We start from the raw sequence: 23,791 nt of genomic DNA, 5'->3' as shown, positions 1-23,791 counted from the left end.
GAAAAATGCAGATAAAACAGTAGACATAAAAACATTACTAAATTAATTGAAAGAGGAATTACAAACATTTTCTGATAAAATTGAAGATTTACATGAGAAATATTTCTGCTAGTCTATGTCTTTTTATTGGGGAGTTGAGTCCATTGTTGTTAAGAGATATTAAGGAATAGTGATTGGTGCTTCCTGTTATTTTTGATGTTATTTTTATGTTTGTGTGGGTATCTTCTTTTGGGTTTGTTGGAAGATTATTTTCTTGCTTTTTCTAGGGTGTAGTTTCCCTTCCTTTGTTGGCATTTTCTATCTATTATTCTTTGTAGGGCTGGATTTGTGGACAGATATTGTGTAAATTTGGTTTTGTCATGGAATATCTTGATTTCTCCATCTATGATGATTGAGAGTTTTGCTAGGTATAGTAGCCTGGGCTGGCATTTGTGTTCTCTTAGAGTCTGCATGAGATCTGCCCAGGATCTTCTAGCTTTCATGGTGTCTGGTGAGAAGTCTGGTGTGATTCTGACAGGTCTGCCTTTATATGTTACTTGACCTTTTTCCCTTACTGCTTTAATATTCTTTCTTTGTTTGGTGAATTTGGGGTTTTTATTATTATGTGGCAGGAGGTATTTCTGTTCTGGTCCAGTCTGTTTGGAGTTCTGAAGGCTTCTTGTATATTCACAGGCATCTCTCTCTTTAGGTTAGGGAAGCTTTCTTCTGTAATTTTGTTGAAGATATTTACTGGTCCTTTAAGTTGTAAATCTTCGCTGTCTTCTATATCCTTAGGTTTGTTCTTCTCATTGTGTGCTGGATTTCCTGGATGTTTTGGGTTATAATCTTTTTGCATTTTACATTTTCTTTAACTGTTGAGTCAATGTTTTCTATGGTATCTTCAGCACCTGAGGTTCTTTTTTCTATCTCTTGTATTCTGTTGTTGATGCTTGCATCTATGACTCCTGATTTCTTCCCAAGGTTTTCTATCTCCAGAGATGTCCCATTTTGTGATTTCTTTATGGTTTCTACTTCCACTTTTAGATCCTGGATGGTTTTGTTCAGCTCCTTCACTGGACTGTTTGTGTTTTCCTGTAATTCTTTAAGAGATTTTTGTGTTTCTTCTTTAAGGGCTTCTGCCTGTTGACCCATGTTCTCCTGTATTTCTTTGAGGGAGTTAATTAGGCCCTTCTTTTTTTTTTTTTTAAAGATTTATTTATTATTATATGTAAGTACACTGTATCTATCTTCAGACACACCAGGAGAGGGCGTCAGATCTCATTAAGGATGGCTGTGAGCCACCATGTGGTTGCTGAGATTTGAAATCAGGACCTTCAGAAGAGCAGTCAGTGCTCTTAACCACTGAGCCATCTCACCAGCCCAATTAGGCCCTTCTTGAAGCCCTCTATCAGCATCAAGAGATATGATTTTAAATCCAACTCTTGCTTTTCCAGTGTGTTGGGGGATCCAGGACTTGCTATGGTGGGAGAACTGAGTTCTGATGTTGCCATGTAGTCTTTGTTTCTGTTGGTAGGGTTCTTGTGCTTGTCTTTCTCCATCTGGTTATCTGTAGTGTTAGTTGGTCTTGCTGTCTCTGGCTGGTGCTTGTCCCTTCTGCGGGCCTGTAAGCCTGTGTCTGTACTACTGGAGACCAACTCTCTTCTGGCAAGGTCTGTGCACAGAAGGCTGTGGAGTCTCCTGGCTCCCTGGTACAAATGGCAGTGGGAAGATTTCAGTCCCAGCTGCTCTACTGATCTTATGCCCTGTGTGCACCTAGCTGTTCCCCACCAGAGAGAAGCTGGAGATCTCACCTCTGAGCTCAGAAGTGGAGGCACTGCTGGGTGATCACTCCCTCCTGGCGGGCTGTACACAGAAGCCTGCGGAGCCACCTGGCTCCCTGATGCAAATGGCAGCAGAAAGGCTTCTGTCCCAGCTGCTCCACTCTTGCTCCAGCCTTATCCCTCATCCCATTCATAAGGGCTGAGTATTCATCAACTCAATGCCTCCCAGGGCCTCATCTCCTAACATCATCATTGGGAGGTCAGGAATTGTACCAAAAAATTTTAGGGAAACATATCGAATCCACTGCAGTCAGCTATTTGTCCAGCCTTAACTGAAACCCCTGTTTCAGTCTTTGAAATATGAAAAGCACACTCATACCTTAGCCCCGTTGGTCCTTCCACAAAACCTAATTTCCCCTCATTCAGCTCAAGGAATGACTCCTATTTGGTCTTGGGATTAATTGTTCTCTCCTCAGCAAAGTTTCTTTTGATTCTCTTATAACAGGATCCTCCCTATATCATTAAAACAAAACAAAACAAAACAAAAAAACCTCCCTGGCTGTCCTTAGAACTCACTATGTAAATAGCATAGAACAGGCTGACCTCAAACTCACATCAATCCACCTTTCTCTGTCTCTGTCTCTCCAGTACCAGGATCAAAGGTGCAACACGTTTTCTCAGAAACTTGGAAATATTTCTACCTGAAGACCCAGCTGTACCTCCTTTGCATGTACACAAATGATGTTCTACCATCCCAAAGGGACATTTGCTCAACTATGCCCATACCAGTTTTATTCATAATAACCAAAAATTGGAAACAACCAAGATATCCCTCAACTAAAGAATGGACAAAGAAAATGTGGCTCATTTACATAATGGAGTATTGCTCAGCTATTAAAAACAAGGACATCAGGGGCTGGGGAGATGGCTCAGAGGTCCTGAGCTTGCAGAGATCAGATGTCAGGTGACCTGGGACTGGAGTTATAGAGTCTGCTGCTGGGAATTGAACCTGGGTCCTCTTGAAGAGCAGCCAATACTCTTAACCACTGAATCATCTCTTTAGCCCTTATTTGTACTTAAGAACAGTGAAGTCACTAGAAAATAGAATTACATATATATGGCTCATATATGGCTCATGTTGCACATCCATTGGACAACACCATTTATGAATAATTCTTACCCTAATTACCTGTTAAATACATCAACATCCAAAATATACTGGGTTAAAAACATACATCACCAAATTAATTAGTTTCCTTTTCTGTTTTCTAACCCTCACTGCCTCTCTAGCCTGTCTTTTTCATAAGGGCTGTGCTTTTCCCATGGAACCAAAGACTTTCTTAGTGGGCTTTGGCCTTATGATGGAGTTCGCAGGCTCTCATTAAGGCTTTCCCAATATTCACAGAAGCACACTTCACCTTGCTGGACTCTCAGGGTTATGGGGCAAACTCTGAAACTCAACTGACTACTCAGTGACATCACATGGCATTGCTACCACAGGGAATAAAGCCTGCATTTCCTGTGCTTAGCTCCAGGGCTTCCTGTTAGTCCCCGGGAGCCGCAGATGGCCTTATACTAAGAAATTCCAAGGAGCTCTCAATCTTAAACACAATTTGAAACAGCTGGGGCTTTTATCACCAAGAGTTATCAATGTGTTTTTGGTTTGGTTTGGTTTTGAGACAGGTTCACACTATGTAACTTGGGCTGGCCTGGATCCATACTCCTCCTGCTTTAGATTTCTGAATACTTGTGCTGGAATCACAAGCATGAGTCTTTAACCAAACTTAAAAGTAAGCAAACAAACAAATATCCTTTAAATGGGCTGGAGAGATGGCTCCATAGTTACAAACACCTACTCTTCTTGCAGAGTACTCTGTAAATTTAAATTTTAATTTTTGTCTGTTTAATTGTGTGTTTGCTGATGCTAGGATTACCACACACAGTTTTAGCCACCTTCCACTATGCCCACCTAAACAGAGATTGTTAACAGAACTGGAGTTTATTAAAAGACATTTTTAATATAGTTTTTTTTTGAAAACAGGGTATCACTATGTATCTGGAACTCACAGAGATTTGCTCCCTCTATCTCCCAAATGCTGGATTAAAGGGGTGTGTCACCACTCCTGTTTAATATAGAATTTTAAGTATGGAAGTTAAAAAAAAACAAGGATAAAATAAGACATATACCCATGTATGAACTTCTTAAGATAGTCACCTAAAGAAGCTTTTCTCCCCTGTCAGATTATGTATGCATGCATGCATGTATGTATGTATGTATGTATGTATATATATATGTATGTATGTATGTATGTATGTACTTTTATTCATGTGTCTCTGTGTGGTAAGTGTGCCTGAGGAGACCAGAAGAGGGTGTCAGGTCCTCTGGAGCTTGAGTTATAGGTAGATGTGAGCTGCCTAACATGGGTGCTGGTCCTCTGCAAGTGCAGCTTAACTGCTGAGCAATCTTTCCAGTCCCCTGAGCAAGCATCATAAATAACACAATGATGTAAAAACTCTATATAGGAACATTCAGTAGATTTTCTTTTGATGATAGAAACTTCCAGTATGGTAACTATTAGGCACACACGGTTCTAAAATATTAATGAATTGAAATTGGCATGTAAATACATGAGACTAGTGATGACATTTCTTTTCCTTTTTGTTATTTGTTTCTTCTTTTGTTTTTATATATATTTTTATTTTCAATATAGAAAATATAACATTGTTTACATTCCAAAAGCTTTCCCCTTTCCCAGTTCCCCCCTCCCCATATGTCCCATAAGTCCTCTTCTCTCCATCCATTCTTCTATCTTTCCCCCTCCCTTTACTCTGTCCTGGTTCTCCCCTACAATGCTGGATCAAGCCTTTCCAGGATTAGGGCCCTCTTCTTCCTTCTTCATGGGAATCATTTGATATGCTAATTATATCTTCAGCATTCAGACCTTCAGGGCTAATTAATATCCACTTATCAATGATTGCATTCCATGTGTATTCTTTTGTGATTGCGTTACCTCGCTTAGGATGATATTTTCCAGTTCCAACCATTTGCCTAAAAAATTCATGAATTCATTGTTTTTAATTGCTGAATAGTACTCCATTGTGTGTATATACCACATTTTGTGTATCCATTCCTCCATTGAGGGATATCTGGGTTCTTTCCAGCTTCTGGGCTATTATAAATAGGGCTGCTATGAACATAGTGGAGCATGTGTCCTTATTGCATGCCAGGGAATCCTCTGGGTATATGCCCAGGAGTGGTATAGCAGGGTCCTCCAGAAGTGTCATGTCCAGTTTTCTGAGGAACCGCCAGACTGATTTCCATAGTGGTTGTACCATCTTACAGCCCCACCAGCAGTGGAGGAGTGTTCCTTTCTCCACATCCTTGCCAACACCTGCTGTCTCCTGAGTTTTTAACCTTAGCCATTCTGACTGGGGTGAGGTGAAATCTCAGAGTTGTTTTGATTTGCATTTCCCTAATGACTAATGATGTTGAGCATTTCTTAAGGTGCTTCTCAGCCATTCGAATTTCTTCAGGTAAAAATTCTTTGTTTAGATCTGTACCCCATTTTTCAATAGGGTTATTTGGTTCCCTGGGATCTAATTTCTTCAGTTCTTTGTATATATTGGATATTAGCCCTCTATCGGATGTAGGGTTGGTGAAGATCTTTTCCCAATTTGTTGGTTGTCGTTTTGTCCTTTTGACAATGTCCTTTGCCTTACAGAAACTTTGTAATTTTATGAGATCCCATTTGTCAATTCTTGATCTTAGAGCATAAGCTATTGGTGTTCTGTTCAGAAACTTTTCCCCTGTGCCCATGTCCTCAAGGGTTTTCCCCAGTTTCTTTTCTATTAGTTTCAGTGTGTCTGGTTTTATGTGGAGGTCCTTGATCCACTTGGAGTTGAGCTTAGTACAAGGAGATAAGAATGGATCAATTCGCATTCTCCTGCATGCTGACCTCCAGTTGAACCAGCACCATTTGTTAAAAAGGCTATCTTTTTTCCACTGGATGTTTTCTGCTCCTTTGTCGAAGATCAAGTGACTATAGGTGTGTGGATTCATTTCTGGGTCTTCAATTCTATTCCATTGGTCCACTTGCCTGTCCCTGTGCCAATACCATGCAGTTTTTAACACTATTGCTCTGTAGTATTCCTTGAGGTCTGGGATACTAATTTCCCCAGAAGTTTTTTTACTGTTGAGAATAATTTTAGCTATCCTGGGTTTTTTGTTATTCCAGATAAATTTGAGAATTGCTTTTTCTAACTCTGTGAAGAACTGAGTTGGGATTTTGATGGGGATTGCATTGAATCTGTATATTGCTTTTGGCAAGATGGCCATTTTAACTATATTAATCCTGCCAATCCACAAGCATGGAAGATTTTTCCATTTTCTGAGGTCTTCTTCGATTTCCTTCTTCAGAGACCTGAAGTTCTTGTCATATGTTTGGTTAGAGTCACACCAAGATACTTTATATTGTTTGTGGCTATTGTAAAGGGTGTCATTTCCCTAACTTCTTTCTCAGCCTGCTTATCCTTTGAGTATAGGAAGGCAACTGATTTGCTTGAGTTGATTTTATAACCTGCCACTTTGCTGAAGTTGTTTATCAGCTGTAGGAGTTCTCTGGTGGAGTTTTTTGGGTCACTTTAATATACTATCATGTCATCTGCAAATAGTGATAATTTTACTTCGTCCTTTCCAATTGACCTCCTTATGTTGTCTAATTGCTCTAGCTAGAACTTCAAATACTATTCTTTGTAAATTCATGGGGTTTTTTAGTAGCTATATTAGATACAGTTATGTTCAATAATTTTAATATTCCTCTTCCTTGCATAAAGAAGCCAGATGTGATACACAGCTGTAATCCCAGCACTCAAGAAATGGAGAGAGAAGAATCAGAAATTCAAGGGCAACCTCAACTACATAAAAACTTTGGGGCCAGTCTGGGGTACATGAAACTCTGTCTCAAAAGGAACAAACAAACAAATAAATAAATAAATATAGGAAGATTGAGAACATCAAGAACCACTAATGTAATAACAAATCTGCCCCATTTTAATTTGCCATCATATTCTTTATGCCTTTAATTAAATTAAAAATCACTAAATCATTAAATTCATTTTCCTGTGTTTTTGGATCTTATGCCAATTATTTTTAATGTAACAATTAAGCTAAATGGCACTCTGAGTGAAACTAATTTTATTTTCATCTCTGATAATAGGTATATAGCCTATTAAGTCTTTAAGAGTTACTCACTGCATCTCAGGAAAACAGTAAACAGCAATTTGAATAGACAGGCCATGATTACTGGGCAGAGAAAGAAGGGAAATGGTGATTTCTGCTTCTGCTTTTTCCATAGTCTCCTACTTCCTTTATTCCTTGGTCTGCTTTCTATTACCTTAAAAAGGTCAGACTTCAAGCTGGGTGGAGAGGTGTATGACTGTCACATTGGCAAACTCAGAGACTAAGGCAAGAAGAAGATCCCAATTTCAAAGCCCGCCTGAGGCTGGAGAGACAGCACAGAGGTTAAGAACACTGGTTGCTCTTCCAGAGGTCTTGAGTTCAATTCCCAGCAACCACATGGTGGCTTATGACTATCTGTAATGGGATCCGATGCCCTCTTCTGGCATACATGCAGGCAGAACACTGCATGTATAGTAAATAAATAAATCTAAAAAACAAACAAAACAAAAACTTCTCAAGACCATCCCGGGCTACAAAAGAGGGTCAGAAGTCAGTCTGAGCTACATAAGAGCACACAAGCAACAGATAAAATGGTCAGATTTGAACTCGGACACAAGTATTGAACATATGAAGATGAGCAACAGGATGAAGGTAAGAATGATAGTGATACTAAAAGAAGCGGCCAGAACTGAATTTCTAATCTTTGACATCCTTTCCTGTCTCAGAGTAGCCACCCTTCTGTTGGGCTATTGAATGGTCAGAAACAATGAGTATTGTCTTTCCAACTAAATAAAGACCCTAATAGTCTCCTGCCTGAAAAGAAGGTTGGGATGCTGTTACGTGCAAATAAAAGGAAAATAAAAGGAAACTGTGCCCAGTTTTCCTTACCAACTCAGAAACGAGAATGTCTCTGAGTGTGAGAGAGATTAATCAAAGGAAGTTCGCTCTCTCTCTGCCACTACTGTCTGCTACAAACACTGTCCTAAAGTCACAGCACACAGGATTTTAGATGTGTAACTTTTAACCTTCTGCTAAAAAAAACAAAAGAAGAAAACTTTAGTAGCTGGATTAGTGTGACTAATTTTTTCCATTTCAGGCCATAGACCACAAAGTACTGAATTCACAGTATGTGGGCATGCTTGTAGGAAGCCACACCCAACAACCAGAAATTTCTTATGACTCAGGCCAATTTCTTTTAATGAGAAGACACCCAGTGCTGAGGGTAAGGGAACTTTCAGTTAACATAGATTTATAGAGCAGTTTCAGAATCCCAGGCTTAAGTGAGAGTAACACTGTCATTGGCAAGCATTTTCTTTTACCTATCTTTTACACATGGAGTCAGGGAAAAACGTAGGTCTCAGCGTAGGCCAACATTCAAGGCATCTGTGTGGGGCTTTGTGTCATCGCTTTGTTTTCTGGTAGTGGAAATTTCCTCTTTAGTGCTAATAGTTAGCGGCCTCATCTGCCCATAAACTCAAATGAACTGTGTCGCAAACGTACACAGCTTTCTTTCTTCTCATCTCAATGGTCGGTTCTTATCCAGGGGGCAATTTTGTTCCCTAGAATTCATTGAGAAATGTCTCCTTTTGGTTTTTATAATTGGGAGCAACAATGGGAGCCTAGAATTGAGGGAGTAAATACACCCCCCCTCAGCCCTGCACCCGTGCCAAGGTAGAGAATCCCTGTAACACCGTGACATGGACAATAACTTGAGTCTCCAAGGGAGCTGCCTCGGTTCATCTCCTATGTTTACAGCAGAGCACACACTTGCAAGCTGGTCAGCAGAATTAACTCCTGGATTTATAACTCCAGAAAGAATATTTTGGAGCATGAACACCATGACCCACTTGCGAAACCCCATATGCAAATTCTATAAATATAAGATTCAATGCAACAGCCAGGCCTTTAGTCCCATGACGCAGAGGCAGGCAGAGGCAGGCAGATCTCTGTGGGTTCAAGACCACCCTGGTCTACAGAGAAAGTTCCAGGGTACCCAGGGCTATACAGAGAAACCCTGTCTCAAAAAACTGATAGAGAGAGAGAGAGAGAGAGAGAGAGAGAGAGAGAGAGAGAGAGAGAGAGAGAGAGAGAGAGAATGAATCCACTGCAACAATTTGTAGTTTGTAGGTCAACCTTAGTCAAAGGAAATGCAATAAGATACCAGACTTCAAGGCATTTCAACATCTTCATAGCCCTTGTCCACTTTCAGCGTGACATCATTTAACATTCTAAAACAGGTGGAAAAGGACTTCCCATGTCTGCTGTCTTTACACTCATGTTCACCGTTCTTAAGTTGTATAATCTCACACTGGAATGTTTGCAGTTAGTTAGCAAGCAACCTTTTCACTCTCTTAAAGAAGTGGAGTACTCACAGGCTCGGTTCCTGGTTCTGTATGTGCAGGTATAGAGACTGCAGGACCTCCGTGGCACCAACCTCGGAACCCAGAACCTTCTCCATGGCAATGTACATGAAGAGACTTGTAGAATCACTCTCAGGTGACTCATCACGGTCATCTTTAGCTTGGAATACTCAGCAATGGCTAAACAGCTCGGGAGCCTAAAACCTGCAGGAGGACAAAGGAAGGAAAACTACATGCAACAAGCAGTGAAAAGCTCAAGGAAACCCCAGGAGAAGACAACACTGGGAAGGTTGGTTCACATCCTGGTGAGGGGTGGGGCAAGTGGGAGTTGATAGTTTATTCACTCTTGTTTTTCAAACTGAGTGCCTTGGTGGCATGCAGGGCTCTAAGGACTGACTCAGGAGCTTGGCACTTCCCTCACAGTTGGCAAGCGTTAGAGGTCCAGAGAAAAGATTCTTCTTCATACACATAAATAAGGACTGTGCCTCCTACCATTCCTTCAAATTAAAAGAAAATGTATTTCCTCAAATCATAATTAGTTATCCAGTATAGTATTTATATATAGGAAGAGTTCAATGATTAATGCTCCTTTCGGGCAGCCTGAATAAGAAAATAAATCATTTGTTTCTGGCTTCCTTAAAAAAAATAGCCAGAACAAATGATTTATTTTCTTATTCAGGCTGCCTGAAAGGAGCTTGCTTTAAAAAACTAAACTAAAAACAACAACAACAAGGGCTGAAAAGATGGCTCATGGGTTAAGAGCACTGACTGCTGATCCAGAGGTCCCGAGTTCAATTCTCAGCAACCACATGGTGGCTCACAACTATCTGTAATAGGATCAGATGCCCTCTTCCATCTGATACTCTTCTGTCATGCAGGCATTCTTGTAAATAGCGTACTCATATACAAAAATAAATAAATCTTAAAAAAGAAAATCAACAGTAAATACATCCTGTCAAAATAGTTGTGAATGGTTTTGAAATCTAAGCTTAAGTATAATCTGTGACTCTTGTCAGTTTTCCGTGTAACACTGGCCCTGGAACACAGGAGAAATGGACAACATTAAGTCTTGAACTTTGTCTCTACCATTCACACATCTACTGTGAACGTCTCAGAAGTCATGCTTTTCAAGGTATTCACTGCACAGTTGGCAGTTTCTGGTGACATCGACTCTGAAGGGTTCCCTTCCAGCAGTCCCTCACCCCTGGCCCACTATTGCTTCATTATCTTCTCCTGAAAATTCCTGTAACAAGTGAACAAACAAGTTCTGAAATAAAAAAAAAAAACAACTTGTTTCAAAACCACATCCATTCCTAGGGCCACACTCCTGCCTTCTGTGTCTGGTCAATCCCTGCTTACCTTTGTGATTGATAACAGAGCCACTTCCTTAATGCTTCCCCTGACCCTTCACTCACGAGGTTAGCCTAACATCCTCTTCTTGGTGCTTATCACAGCTTCATTAAGTAGCTGATCAGAAATGCAGTTTAAGACTCCATTCTACTCAGAGTTTAATCCTCCAAGTGAGAGACATTGTGTCTGTCTTGGTCAGAGCTGCATCGCTTGGAGGCAGTGTCTTACAAAACATGGGTCTGGAGACTTGGAGAGTGGACACAGCAGTTAACAACTGGGTTGTTCTTCCAGAATTGGATTAGATTCCGAGTACCCACATGGTGGCTTACAACCATCTGTGACTCCAGTTCTAGGGGATCCAATGCTCTCTTTATGGTCCTCCATAGACACTACGACATGTAGTACACAGACATACATTCAGAAAAAAAATACCTGTACACATAACATTAAAAAATAATAAAAACATGGATACGAGGACTTGAGCAGGTATCCTTGAAGTTGGTAAGGTTATTAATACCAATTTTAAGAAGTGAGAACTATGACATGATAGCCATTTGGAACAGTACTAATGGTCTTTCCTAGGGTTTTATTTGATTTTATTTATTGCAGTATTAAGTATCCCAGGGTCTCAAGTATACCAGGAAAGTGCTTGATCACAGTTATATTCCCCAGACAGCATGGTTTGTTATATTTTTGATAGGAGCATCTCATATCTCTTCTTATAGGACCTAAAAGATCCACAAAGTCTTGCCTAGTGTAAATAAGAAACTTCCAAAGTGTGATTCCAATCTAGGAATTGGAATCCACTGAAGGTGGGAATTCTCCCAACACTTTTTATTGTTGTTTCAACATTTATTATCATTTCCTTTGTTCAGATACTGTGTTGGATACTGTGATTCTGAGGGACAAAAAAAAATCATCAAAAAAAAATCCAGTAAATCCTGATACATGCTTTTATGTTATTCTGCTAGAGGGAAAAGCCTGTTTCATCTCTGTTGCTATATACTTCAGCTTACACTTCCAGGTCATAGGCCACCATTAATGGGAATCAGGGTAGGAACTAAAGCATGAGCTTAAAGCAGATACCATGAAAGATTGCTGCATGATGGCTTGCTCTGGCTCAGGCTCATCTAGCTTCCTTATATAGCCCAGAATCACTTGCCCAGGGAATGGAACTGCTCACAGTGAGCTGGGCCCTCTGACATCAGTTAATAGTCAAGATAATCCCTCATAGATACAGACATAATAAAGTTGACAGTTAACATTAAATAGGACAAACTCACATTTACATAATTAGTTTTTACAACCACTGTTGACTAAACAAGAACAAGAAAATATTCCATTAGTATCTACTTGTTTTAAATAAGAAAATTGTGGTGAGCAAATACCTTTTTAAAAAAAAAAAAAAGGCAATGGCTTTGTCATTTCTACTTCAAATGCAATCTACACCAGACTCGTTAGCTGGTGTGACATGCTAAACATCTATTAAGTCCTGAATGTTTTAAAGATTGAAAAATCTTGCTCAAAGCCATTGTAGTGCTATGTGCCTATAATCCCAACACTTTGAAAATGGAGGCAGGAGGATCAGGAATTCAAAACCATCCTTGGTTACATAGTTAGCTAGAGGCCACCCTGGATATAGTCTGGTTAAGACCCTATCTCAAAAAGGGGCAAACCATCGCCCCAGGTGGTTACATGGTCTTTTACTCTGTCCCCAGCATGCACTGCGCATCACTGGAGCAGCAAAGGATATCTATCAAACAAAAGGAGAAATGAGAAGTTTGTGAATGCCTGTGAGGGGCCTCATTTCTAGTCCTCACTCTCTACGTAGGGGTGCTAAGTTTGCTCAAAAGGTGTTTAAAATTCTTAAACCAAAATTAAACTCAATGTTGTTTATACTACTATATTTTTGAGTGTATATATCTTTAGATAAAGCACATATGTCCAAGCCCGACTCAGGATTTAAACACAATCTTGTACGAAATGTGTAAAAAGATTATCATGCTAGGGGTGGGGAGATAGCTCAACCAGTAAAGTGGTTGGTATGCAAGTGTGAGGATCTGAGTTCAGGTCTCCAGCATCCATGTAAAAAGGCGTGTGTTGCAGGGCATGCCTGTAATCTCAGTACTAGGGAAACAGATATAGGAGAATCCCTACAGCTTGCTGGTCAGCTAATCTAGTCAACTGGTGAGCTCTCGGTTCAAAGTCTCTCAACCTTGTCTTGAAAAAAAGGGATGACTGAGGAAGATACACACATTATCTTGATAGTGTCTTCAAACAAATAATAATACCTTGTTTTCAAATATATTCTTTAAGTGAATTAACTGAGCAGCCTTATAGCACAAGAGCTCACTCACCACCTCAATTCATCATCCGATTCTGTTTTCTTTTCTTAATTTTTCATTATAGAAAACTTCAAATTTACGCAGTGGGACCTCTGTACTTTCATGCATGGATTCAGCCAAACATGAATCAAAAATATTTTTACAGAATTGCACCTGTATTGGACGCAAACCACTTATATTCAGTTTGAATAATATTTGTAATTTAAAATTGTTTTTCACTGGGTGCGGTGGCACAAACCTATAGTGCCATCACTTGAAAGGCTGAAGGAAGATTTCGGATTTGAGACTAGCCTAGGTTATCTAGTAAGGCTCTTTCCAAAAGGGGGCTTCAAAATAAGTAAATGAAAAAAACTTACATAAAAACATAGAATTGTACACATTCATAGACGACTATAAGATATTTCAATACATGTATATATGTTGAGTGTACCATTTTATATTAAAAAACTTAAGCATCTTAAGATTTGGTTTCTGAGTATATTACAATCATTCTCTGTGGATATTAAATGATGACTTTATAATGGGAAATAATATACTAAACCCAGCTATATATCCAACATTCTATTTCACCAATTATCTATCTAATAATAATCATACTTTTATTAATACTCCCACTTCTCTAGACATTTTAAAGATTTTTAAGTTTTACTTGTGTATTTTACATGTGTGTCTGTGTGCACCATAAGCATGTAGAAGCCTCAGAGACCAGAAGAGGGTGTTAGATCCCTACCACCACCACCACCACCACCACCACCACCCACCGCCCCCACCATGAAAGAGTTATCTGTAGTTGTGAGCCACTTGGTGTGGATGCTGCAAACTGAAACTTGGCATTCTCAATTAGCACTAAGTGCTCTCAACTTTCATAAGAAAAGTATCCTGTTTCACAGTTTCCCCACAATAAAAAGTATCTAAATAGAATCACCTCTGATGGTGTTTATTAGAGGACATGAAAATTATCTAATTTTCAAAACGTTAAGAAAAATAGCACAAAGCCTAATAATCCTATAGAGTTTAGTATCAGCCTAACCCTTAGTGTAAACATCCTAAAGTTGGGAGAGAGTTCAGATTAAGAACTTTACATTCTTACTTGGAAATCTATGTTTATCCTAAAAGTGTATAATGTACAGCTGCGCTGAGTCTGAATAAAATGATTATGTGAATTGAAGAGTGGGAGGTTAAGCTTACCATGTATGCTTACACTTAAGCAAGAATCAACCAGGCGGTGGTAGCAAACACTTTCAATCCCAGCACTCTAGAGGCAGAGGCAGGTGGAGCTCTGTAAATTCAAGGCTAGCCTGGGTCGGCTAACTAGTTCCTGGATATCCAAGGCTACACTGGTTGGGGGAGGGGGTGGGGGTGAGGGAACAAGTTAAGCAAGAATTCAGAACTAGAGGAATAGCAAACACATTTGTTCAATAACTCTGTGAGTTCAAATAGTGCAAACAATGAGAAGAAACTCTGAAAACTTTAGCATTACATAAATGCTACAAATGCTAGTATGATTCAAAGCCAAAATGCTATTCGTGATATCAGCCCCAAAACTAAGTATATATCAGTTTTGGGTTAAATTTTTTTTTTATTTTGGGGCTTTTTGCATGTGTGTGTGTTGCTGTTGTTATTTGGGTTGTGTTGTTTTGTTTGATTTGTGACAATGTCTCACCCACTTGGTAGCCCTGGCAGACTTGGAACTGGCTACATGCGCCAGGGTGGTCTTGAACTCACAGAGATCTACCTGCCTCTGCCTGCCAAATACTGGGGATAAAAACATGCAGAGCCAGGCTCGGCTTCCCCTCCCTTTGGCTTGCTATCCCTCGTGTTGAACGTCTAGGCATGCAGTGTTATAACCAGCAGTTTGGGATGATTTTAAATGTCATTTTTAAAAGCCAATAACACCAAACTGCAACCACTCTGGATTTCCTTGATAAAACTGATTTGCTACTAAAATGGAATTTCAAAAACTATCAGGAGATGAGGAGAACTTGCTCAGCCCTGTGATTTCTCTGAATTGACTTCCATTCCCACACGGAAGGAATAGTGAACAACTTCGATATTGATGAAAGAATATGCCATCTTCCTGCCCCCCTAAAGCTTGCAAGGAAAGGCAAATACTTTAGTATTGTCTGGGGATAAAGCTATGTTCAATACATGCCCATTGCAACAATGCCTGTGTTGGGCCAAGGCTCTACAGACAAATTTTTCTATCTTTAAAAATTTGTGATTAAACATGCATAATTACCATTTTAACCAATTTTAGTTCTATAAATTCAAAAGCATCCATAAAGCTATGTTGGCATCACTCCTCTATCTGGGCTCAAACCAATTTTTTCATCCCTAGTGTAAACTCTGTACTTATTAAGTAATACCTCCTCGACACCCCTTGCTAATCTCTAGACTATGTATGTATCTGTTTCTTCTTTTATGGCTGGCTTACTTCATTTAACGTAACAGAACAGGAATCTTTTAATTAAAGCTGGATGCTATGATAGCCACAGTTCAGTGCAATGAGAACACAAGAGGCAGGGGCTTTAAGTTTTAGGGCAGCGGCATCAGCGACAGGAGAGGTGAGAGTAGAGAGGACAAGTAACATTTCAGGCAGAGTAACAGAGTGGTGATCAGGCACCAAAGCCAGAAAGGGCAATTGAGGTTGAAATGGGCAGAACTTAGCTTTATCCCTCGAACAATGTCTGTATTGGGTATATAGGCAAAGGATCCACAGACAAAAAGACTACTTTCTTGATAACAGTGCAAATGACTTAGGAACTTTCAGGAAGAAAATACCAGGTACAGTGTGTACTCAACAGAAGGAGTAAGCTAGCTCAGCCTTCAAATGGGAGGTTTTGATAAGACAAGACCAAGGGTATAGTGGCTGGCAGAGGAACTGGACAAACAGACGCATAGCCATACACATGGCCAGAGCACAAGGTACTGCACAGGTACACTCTTAGACCTTAGACCTCTTAGCATGGCTCCCAGAAAAGCCTTGCCGATGGCTTCATCCCTTTACACAGTTATCAGGAAATCCCTGAGGTAAGGCTGGGCTATTTGGCAAGCTGATAATGAACAAAGGGCCTTCAGGACACCTTGCTGAATGCTTCCCACTCAACGATCATCCTGTCAGGTAACAGGGTTATATGTCTCATAACAGGCTCATGGTCCATAATGCCTGGCTCAGAAGCATGCATGGTGTATGCATCTCAAGATTAGGCTGTTTTTAGGGCTAGGGGTCAGGAAGGTTCTAAAAGACCTGAGGACTGAGGGTGTGGCTCAGTTGATACTGTGCTTGCCTAAAATGTATGAAGCCCTGTGCTTGATCCCCAGTACCCCATAAACAGCACATGGTGTCTCAGACCTATTGTCCTAGTACTCAAAACTCAGGAGGCAGAGGCAGGAGGATCAGAACTTTACAGTCATCTTTAGCTACATAGGGAGTTCAAGTATAGCCTGGGTTACATGCACGTGCGTGCGTATGTGTGTGTGTGTGTGTTACATGAGACCATAGATATATTTATATATTATTATTAAATATAATTAAAATCTCTTTCTTGAAACTAGGTGAAAAGATATCTGAACCTCCTTCTCACCCAAGTCTTTTAATACGTGCAATTGCACTGGCCTAGCAGATAGCAGGGCTTGTAGTGGAAGGCAGTGCTGAATGAGGATCTGAGATTGATTTGGGAGAACACAGGTTTCCAAGTGGCTAGAGTGTTTTGGATGTCCTTCCATGTAATGGATGATTTCTGCTGGCTCTGGCAGCAGAGCTCAGGACAGGTGGCAGCAGACAGAGGAGAGCAAGCCAAGCCAAGGAGGAGGTGATTATTTCAGTCACTCTTCATTCGTTTTTAGTTTCTTCAATATTGAACATCTGTTCAATGCCCAACACTCTTCTAGGCTCAAGGGAACAAAGCTAAGATCCTACTCCTGTGAAGCTTAGGTTTTAATAGGGAGAAACAGATAGTAAACAAGCAGCGTGTAGTAGTCAGTTATAGATTCTATTCAAGTACGTTCAATGAACTATATAGATCAAGAAATAGAAAATCTGAAGTGCCACTGGACTAGGAGTGTTATATTGGCCTAATTGACAAGGTGACATTTGAGATAAGGACTGAAAAGGAGGGATAGAGAATTTGTTAAATAGCTATAGAAAGAAAGGGATTCTAAGTAAACAAAATGTTTGTGTGAAGATCCAAAAGTAGAAACATATCTGCCATATTAAAGGGGCAGTAAGGAGGCTAATATAGCCAAAGCAAAGTGACCAGAAAAAACAACAACAACAACAAAAAAAAAAACCAAAAAACAAGGAGCCAATGAGATCCAGAGGCAACAGATGTCACATACAGTAGACTTCTAGACCATAATAATGGCTCTTTCTCTAAATCAAGGCTTCTCAAACTTGGCATTGTTAACTAGAAGACTTCTGGTTTCTAGGGGCTGTCTTGTGAATTGTGGGATGTTTATCTGTATCTCTACAATCTAGGCTTCAGTAGAAACTACTAATACCTCCACCAGAGTTGGAAAAACAAAAAATATCTCTATTCATTGCCAGATGTTACCTGGTGGAAAAAGTTGTCCCAGGTTAAGGACAAAAATAGGGAATTTTTTGATCAAAGGAAGAGCAAATCGGATATACAGATACAGAGATAGAGATATATAGATATAGATATAAACACATATATATACACACATACATACACACATCTATGTATGTATATATGTATATATAATTATGTATGTATATGTATGCATGTATCTGTATGTATGTATATGTATATGTATATCACTCACTGTTACCTATTAAAAGTTGCTTTAGATCTGGGTGTGTTACACATCTATAATCCCAGAACTTGGGAAGCTGAGGTAGGAGGATCATGGTGAGTTTGTGGTCAGCCTGGGCTGCATAGCAAATGGCAGGCCAATCAGAGTTGAAACAACCCCCCCCCCAAAAAAAAATCAAACCAACAACAGCCACAAAATAGCCCTGAGAATGCTGGGAGTGTAGCTCAGTGGCAGAATGCTATTTTGATAATAAATGCTTATCCTCAATGAACAAATAGAAGTTATCAAGAGTGTACAGCTGGCAGAGTAAGAATTAATCCTTGAACAGAGAAACAGAACCTGGCATGAAAAACAAGAAAACATGGTGGTCTTACCATCTACTGTACTCAATTGGAGACACCAAGGGGAGAGCCAAGAGGAAAGTTCCAGGGTAGTTGGCAACACAGTTCTGGTGCCCAGGAACAGTTACAAAGGTAGACACACACAAAAATCTCAGCCCCCTCCAAGAGTTACAGGTGTACCAAGGCAGACTGGCAGAAGGGGATAATTAAGGGTGCACTTGCCCACAAGGGAATAGTGAGTCCAGAAAGAACTGAAAATTGATGGTCAGGCGTGAACAGAGAAGAAAATTGAAATAAGTAGAAACTCAGTTTAATTACTGCTAGGCTGCACTACCTATAACAATCCTTGAATTTGTTGTAATGTTCAGATCTAAGGTCGATCCCTCTGTTAAATTGAATGTAAATTTCTTGAGAGTTGGTTATTTATAGCTTACTGAACTCATACTGTCCAATCTTGTTAAACAGTAAGTAAACTTTAACTCTCAAACATACCACATCTTAGTGGTCTATCACCACTTAGTACTGTGCTTCATGAAAAATACACCCAGGTTTCCATTTGCTCAGAGAGATGTATCAGTGTGCCGTGGGGAAGCTAAGCTTTTTTTCCCCCACACATGAGTGCTAGCACTGATTCTTTACTTTGACTCTCGGATTTGATTTTATTGACATGTCTGATGTTTTGCAGACTTAGAAATGAGTGTGAGAAGGAAAAAGTGTGAAAAACTACTAAAGAACCATTGATGAATTGTGTATTTACTGTGAGAAGTGTGTGAACTCTGCCTGATTAAACTTTCTCTGTGCAAAACAGACAGCAGAAAGAATGTACTCTGAATAAAGGTTACAATCACATGGAAAGAAACTGCGCGTTTCTCATCAGATTGACTCCTGATTTCAAAAGGAAGCAGGCCTTTTGCAACTCCTCAAATCCGAATTAGGGATTATCTTGCCAAAATCTTGATGGAGAAAGCTCAGCTTCCCCCTCTCACCCACTTCTTCCCTGGGAGCTTCACTCCCATCTGAGAGTGGTACCCTTGCTGCTTTGGGCTTTCAAGGCATGCCAGCCTGATTTTGAAGGTTGTGAATTAAGGACAAAACTCCTAAATTTAAGAAAGGTTTTTTACATCCAGCATACCTGTGAACATCAGCTACTCTGGGCAATGTACAGGGACTGCTCAGGGATCCATGACAGTTTCACTCACAAGAAAAAAATGGAGCTTATTTCTGATCTGTTCATAATCTAGCCAAGCCTTTAAACAGCAGCATGTAAAGACACCAGATTACCAACAAAGGAGACCAGGAAGCGGAAAGCAAAGTGGTTTTCAATGGCTGAGAAGGCACAAGTTGTCCGGAACTAAGGTGTGCCTATTATTGCCAAATGTTTCTCAAACATATAAAGGGAGGGCACTGAAATTAATATCAAAAAGCTGCCACCAGCCCCAGGGCAGAAGTTCTTAACAAGGATGTCGCAAACAGTAACAGACACCAACCATTCTATATTTTGGAGATACCTTTCCTCTTGGTCTAGGGTGGGGCACAAAAACTTAAGGTCAGAATGAAAAAGTTTCTGATTTCTGCAAGCGATGACTGTGAGCCTGTCCCCAGCTCTGGGCTAAGTGGGGGTGGGGATGGAGAAGAAACACCAGAGAGAGAGAGAGAGAGAGAGAGAGAGAGAGAGAGAGAGAGAGAGAGACCGACCCTCGGTTTCTATGCAGCCTCAGAACTGGTAGCTTTTCTTTTACCCATGTCTCCAGTCGTTTTCTTTTTTAATAGGAACTTTTTTCCTTAGATTCAACCAACTCTGGCAACATGCCCTCACAAGGGACTGTTCCTCACATCTCCCCCCCCCCCCCAACAAATTCTCTCAAGTGAAAAAAAAAAAGTGAAGGATTCTAGTGACTCTCAATAGTGGAGAAAGGGGGCTAGGACAGAGCGGACGAAACCCAGTCAGGCCGGCTGGAACTGAAGCAAGACTGGCAGAACCAACAGCTGTCACTGCCGGATCTGTGGAGTGGAGGGTCGGGAGTAGAGTTGCGATTCTCTCTGGGTCTTTCCAACCTCCCTGAGGTTCCCACTCCACTCAGCTGCCCATCCTTACCTGGATGTTTCTCCGTTTCTCCAAGAAAGAACTTAACAAGTGCCACTGACAAGTTAGCTTCCCAGGACCTGCGACTGGCTGCGGTCCACCAAGGCCTCGCCCCTTAGAGCCCGCGCCACGCCTCCCAGTAGCCTTGCCCCCAGCTCTTCAAGCAACGCTAGAGCCATGGGGACCGCCCTAATCCCGCCCCACTTAGACCAGGCGTGCCTCTGCTCTGTGGCCTAACAGACTACTTCTACTTCAGCCCGAGCCACGCCTCTGAGTTCCTTCAGAAGGGGAGGGGGAGGAGGAGGAGAACTTCCCAACCCGGTCAATCTTGTTTCCTTCTCTGCCCGCCACAGGCAACGTTTCTGGGATAAAAGTAACATTTCATAGATAAAATCAGACTGATGGCCTAGTCTAAAAAGTATCTTTCCTTAAGGTTCATCTATCTCAGAATATCATGATTTTGACATGCTAGGAGCAGACCACCTCACTAGAGAAAGAAATGCTGGATGCATTCTTTCCTATTACCATTCAGCTCAATTTACCCAAGTTTCTAAACATCCTCTGAACTTGATCTGTGGGTTCATGGTCCTTCCAGCCAGTTTGTATATCCTTTTAAAACGGGACTGGGGCTGGAGAGAGATGGCTCAGTGGATAACAACACTGACTATTCTTCCAGAGGACCTGGGTTTAACTCCCAGCACCCACCAGTTCCAAGGCTTCTGACATCCTCATACAGATATAGATGCAGACAAAACACCAATCAATATAAAAAATAAAAATAAATTATAAAAAAGTAATTTAAAAAAAGCAGGACTGTGACATTGTGTTCTAGCCTACTGGCCTCATTTGACTTTAAATGCAAGGCAGAGGCAGAGGCATCAAATAGTATTTCCTATGGTCTCTTACAGATGACTTTTCTTAGATGATCAGGACCTTCTTGCTATGTTGAGACTGATTGTTTTGACATTAAATTAACTGAAACTCTGGTTGTGACTCAGTGCTCTGAGAGTATGTATTCAGTTATCCTTCCTCCTTCAAGTCACACACACACACACACACACACACAAATGTGGAGAAGCTATAACCAGCTTGCTGCCCTTGTACTTACGTCCCGGACTCATACACAGAACCTTGACTTGGTTATCAGCACCCACATGGTGGGACACAACAATATGTATCTCCAATTCCAGAAGTGCCAATACTCTCTTCTGGTTTCTTTGGGCACCAGGCACACACATGGTGCAGATATACACATAGTTAAAACATCAATAAGCATACAATAAAAACAAATCATTTAAAAATAGAAAACAATGCAGTCAGTAACACGATTTTAAAATAAGGAAAAAATTCAGGTTTCTGAACACAACAGGAAAAAATTCCTTATTAAAAATTGGCTGACAGATTGACTCTGCATTCCATGTGTTCCTATCAAAGGTATGATGACAATTTCAATATCCTTCTAGTATTCATAAACTAAAACCACCATGTGGTTTCTTTGTCAGCTTGACTGATTATTAAAATCACATAGAAGATATTAAAGTATACCAGTAGAGGTGTACAAGAGTATGTTTCTAGAAAAGATTGGGAAGACCCACTCTGAATACACACAGCATTACACCATGAGCTGGTGATCCACACCGAATAAAAAGAGCAAAGGAGAAACAAGCCAAGCACTGGTGGCCTAGTTAGTTTTAACTGCCAATCTAATGGACCTAGAGTCACCTATGAAAGCAGTCTCCATTAAGAGATTGTCCAGATCACAGTGGCCTGTGAACATGTCTATGCGGAACTGTCTTATCAGTTGATGTAGAGAACAGTCTTATTAGTTGATGTAGTAGTGTAGCCCACTATGGGCTGCACTAATCACTAGGTATGTGGTCCTAAGTTATATAAAAAAGCCAGCTAAGCATGAGTCTGCCACTGAACCCCCCCCCCCAAAAAAAAGTGTTCCTCCATGGTTTCTGCTGTATTTCTTTGGCTATGAACTAGTTCATTTGGTCAAAGGTAGAATAGAAAGTAGCCCTGGCTTCAAACCAAATAGATCCTTTCCTCTTCTAAGTTGTTTTAACCGGTGTGTTTTTCCATAGCAACAGAGAGGAAACCAGAACAAGTGGAATTCCTGCGACCTGGCTCACCATGTCATGAACTGTTTTGCCCGGCTACACCATTCCTGCCATGATGGACAGAGCCCTCTGGAACTGTGAGTGAAAATAAATCTTTCCTTTCTTGTTTCCATCAGATACTATGGTAAAAGTATCAGTAAAGGTACCCAATAAAATTTGTTCAACTGATTTTGTAAAGTATGATGCTTCTTATAGCTTTTAGTACAAAGAAAAGTCTCAAATTCTAATGAGGATGATATTGTGAGCTAAGCAGCAAATATGTATCCTAAAGAATCACACCACCAACATGATGGCTCAGGGAGCAAAAGTGCTTGCTATGTGTACTGGCTGGTTTTGTGTGTCAACTTGACACAGGCTGGAGTTATCACAGAGAAAGGAGCTTCAGTTGGGGAAGTGTCTCCATGGGATCCAGCTGTGGGGCATTTTCTCAATTAGTGATCAAGGGGGAGGTCCCCTTGTGGGTGGTACCATCTCTGGGCTGGTGCTCTTGGGTTCTATAAGAGAGCAGGCTGAGCAAGCCAGGGGAAGCAAGCCAGTAAGAAACATCCCTCCATGGCCTCTGCATCAGCTCCTGCTTTCTGACCTGCTTGAGTTCCTGTCCTGACTTCCTTTAGTGATGAATTGCAACGTGGAAGTGTAAGCTCAATAAACCCTTTCCTCCCCAACTTGCTTCTTGGTTATGATGTTTGTGAAGGAATAGAAACCCTGACTAAGACATTATGCAAGCCTGAAGAGGTAAGGCTGATCCTTGGAACTCATGGTGGAAGGACAGAGCGGACTCTCAAACTAACTGCACTCCGGTTCCTTCAAAGTATCCCACTGCTACAGTCAGAAAGCACACTACATTAAGTCAACTCTCTGTACTGTCCAAATGTTCCTGCTGCTTAAGTAGAGTGCGCAGCTCCAAAATAGGCCGACTTAACCATGGCAGCATTTAGGTTATTATCCTGTGGATGGCAAGTAGGTTTCAATTCACATTTCAACATTTATAGTAGCTGCCTGAGTGATATGTGCTGTAAAATTCTGTGAGTCTAGCCAGCCTCAGGAGGAAAAATTTCTGTGACTGATTAACAATGTCTACTGGATACTGGACAGATGAATAGTTGCATGAAACAACCTATCTGGCATCTCTAATTGGTAGCAACAAAAACTTACATAACATCTTTTGCAGTCCTCAAAAGCACTTCTCACCATTGGGCTGCTGACAGCTACACCATGGTAGGAGCTCAACAGAAACAACAGCCAATATGTAAGGGTGGAAATGTTGAGGTACTGAATAATTTATATGCTTTATGTATTGAGGGACTAATTTAAGGTTCTGTTATGAAAATGACAGGATCTAAACAAAAAGGTATTTGGCCTGTCTTAGTTACTTTTCTATTGCTGTGAAGAGACAGCATAACCTAGGCAACTTATAGAAGAGTTTAACTGGGGGCTTGCTTAGAGTTTCAGAGGGTGAGTGTATGACCACCAT

General features: G+C 40.6%; 1 protein-coding gene across 1 annotated transcript in view; it reads right to left on the bottom strand.

Moving 5' to 3' along the window:
• The window catches only part of Ca5b (carbonic anhydrase 5B), a 58,401-nt gene extending 38,081 nt beyond the window's left edge, over window positions 1-20,320 (bottom strand). Inside the window, exons 1-2 of the mRNA XM_052171774.1 lie at window positions 20,207-20,320; window positions 9,312-9,503 (exon numbers count right to left, since the gene is read on the bottom strand). Coding sequence (XP_052027734.1) covers window positions 9,312-9,453 — 142 coding nt within the window. The 5' untranslated portion in view covers window positions 9,454-9,503; window positions 20,207-20,320. The remainder of the gene's footprint in view (window positions 1-9,311; window positions 9,504-20,206) is intronic.
• Window positions 20,321-23,791: the final 3,471 nt, after the last annotated feature.

The sequence above is a fragment of the Apodemus sylvaticus genome, chromosome X, assembly GCF_947179515.1.
Source record: "Apodemus sylvaticus chromosome X, mApoSyl1.1, whole genome shotgun sequence".
Lineage (NCBI taxonomy): Eukaryota > Metazoa > Chordata > Mammalia > Rodentia > Muridae > Apodemus > Apodemus sylvaticus.
The sequence above is the reverse complement of the archived record's forward strand: the minus strand, read 5'-3'. Positions and strand labels throughout refer to the sequence as shown.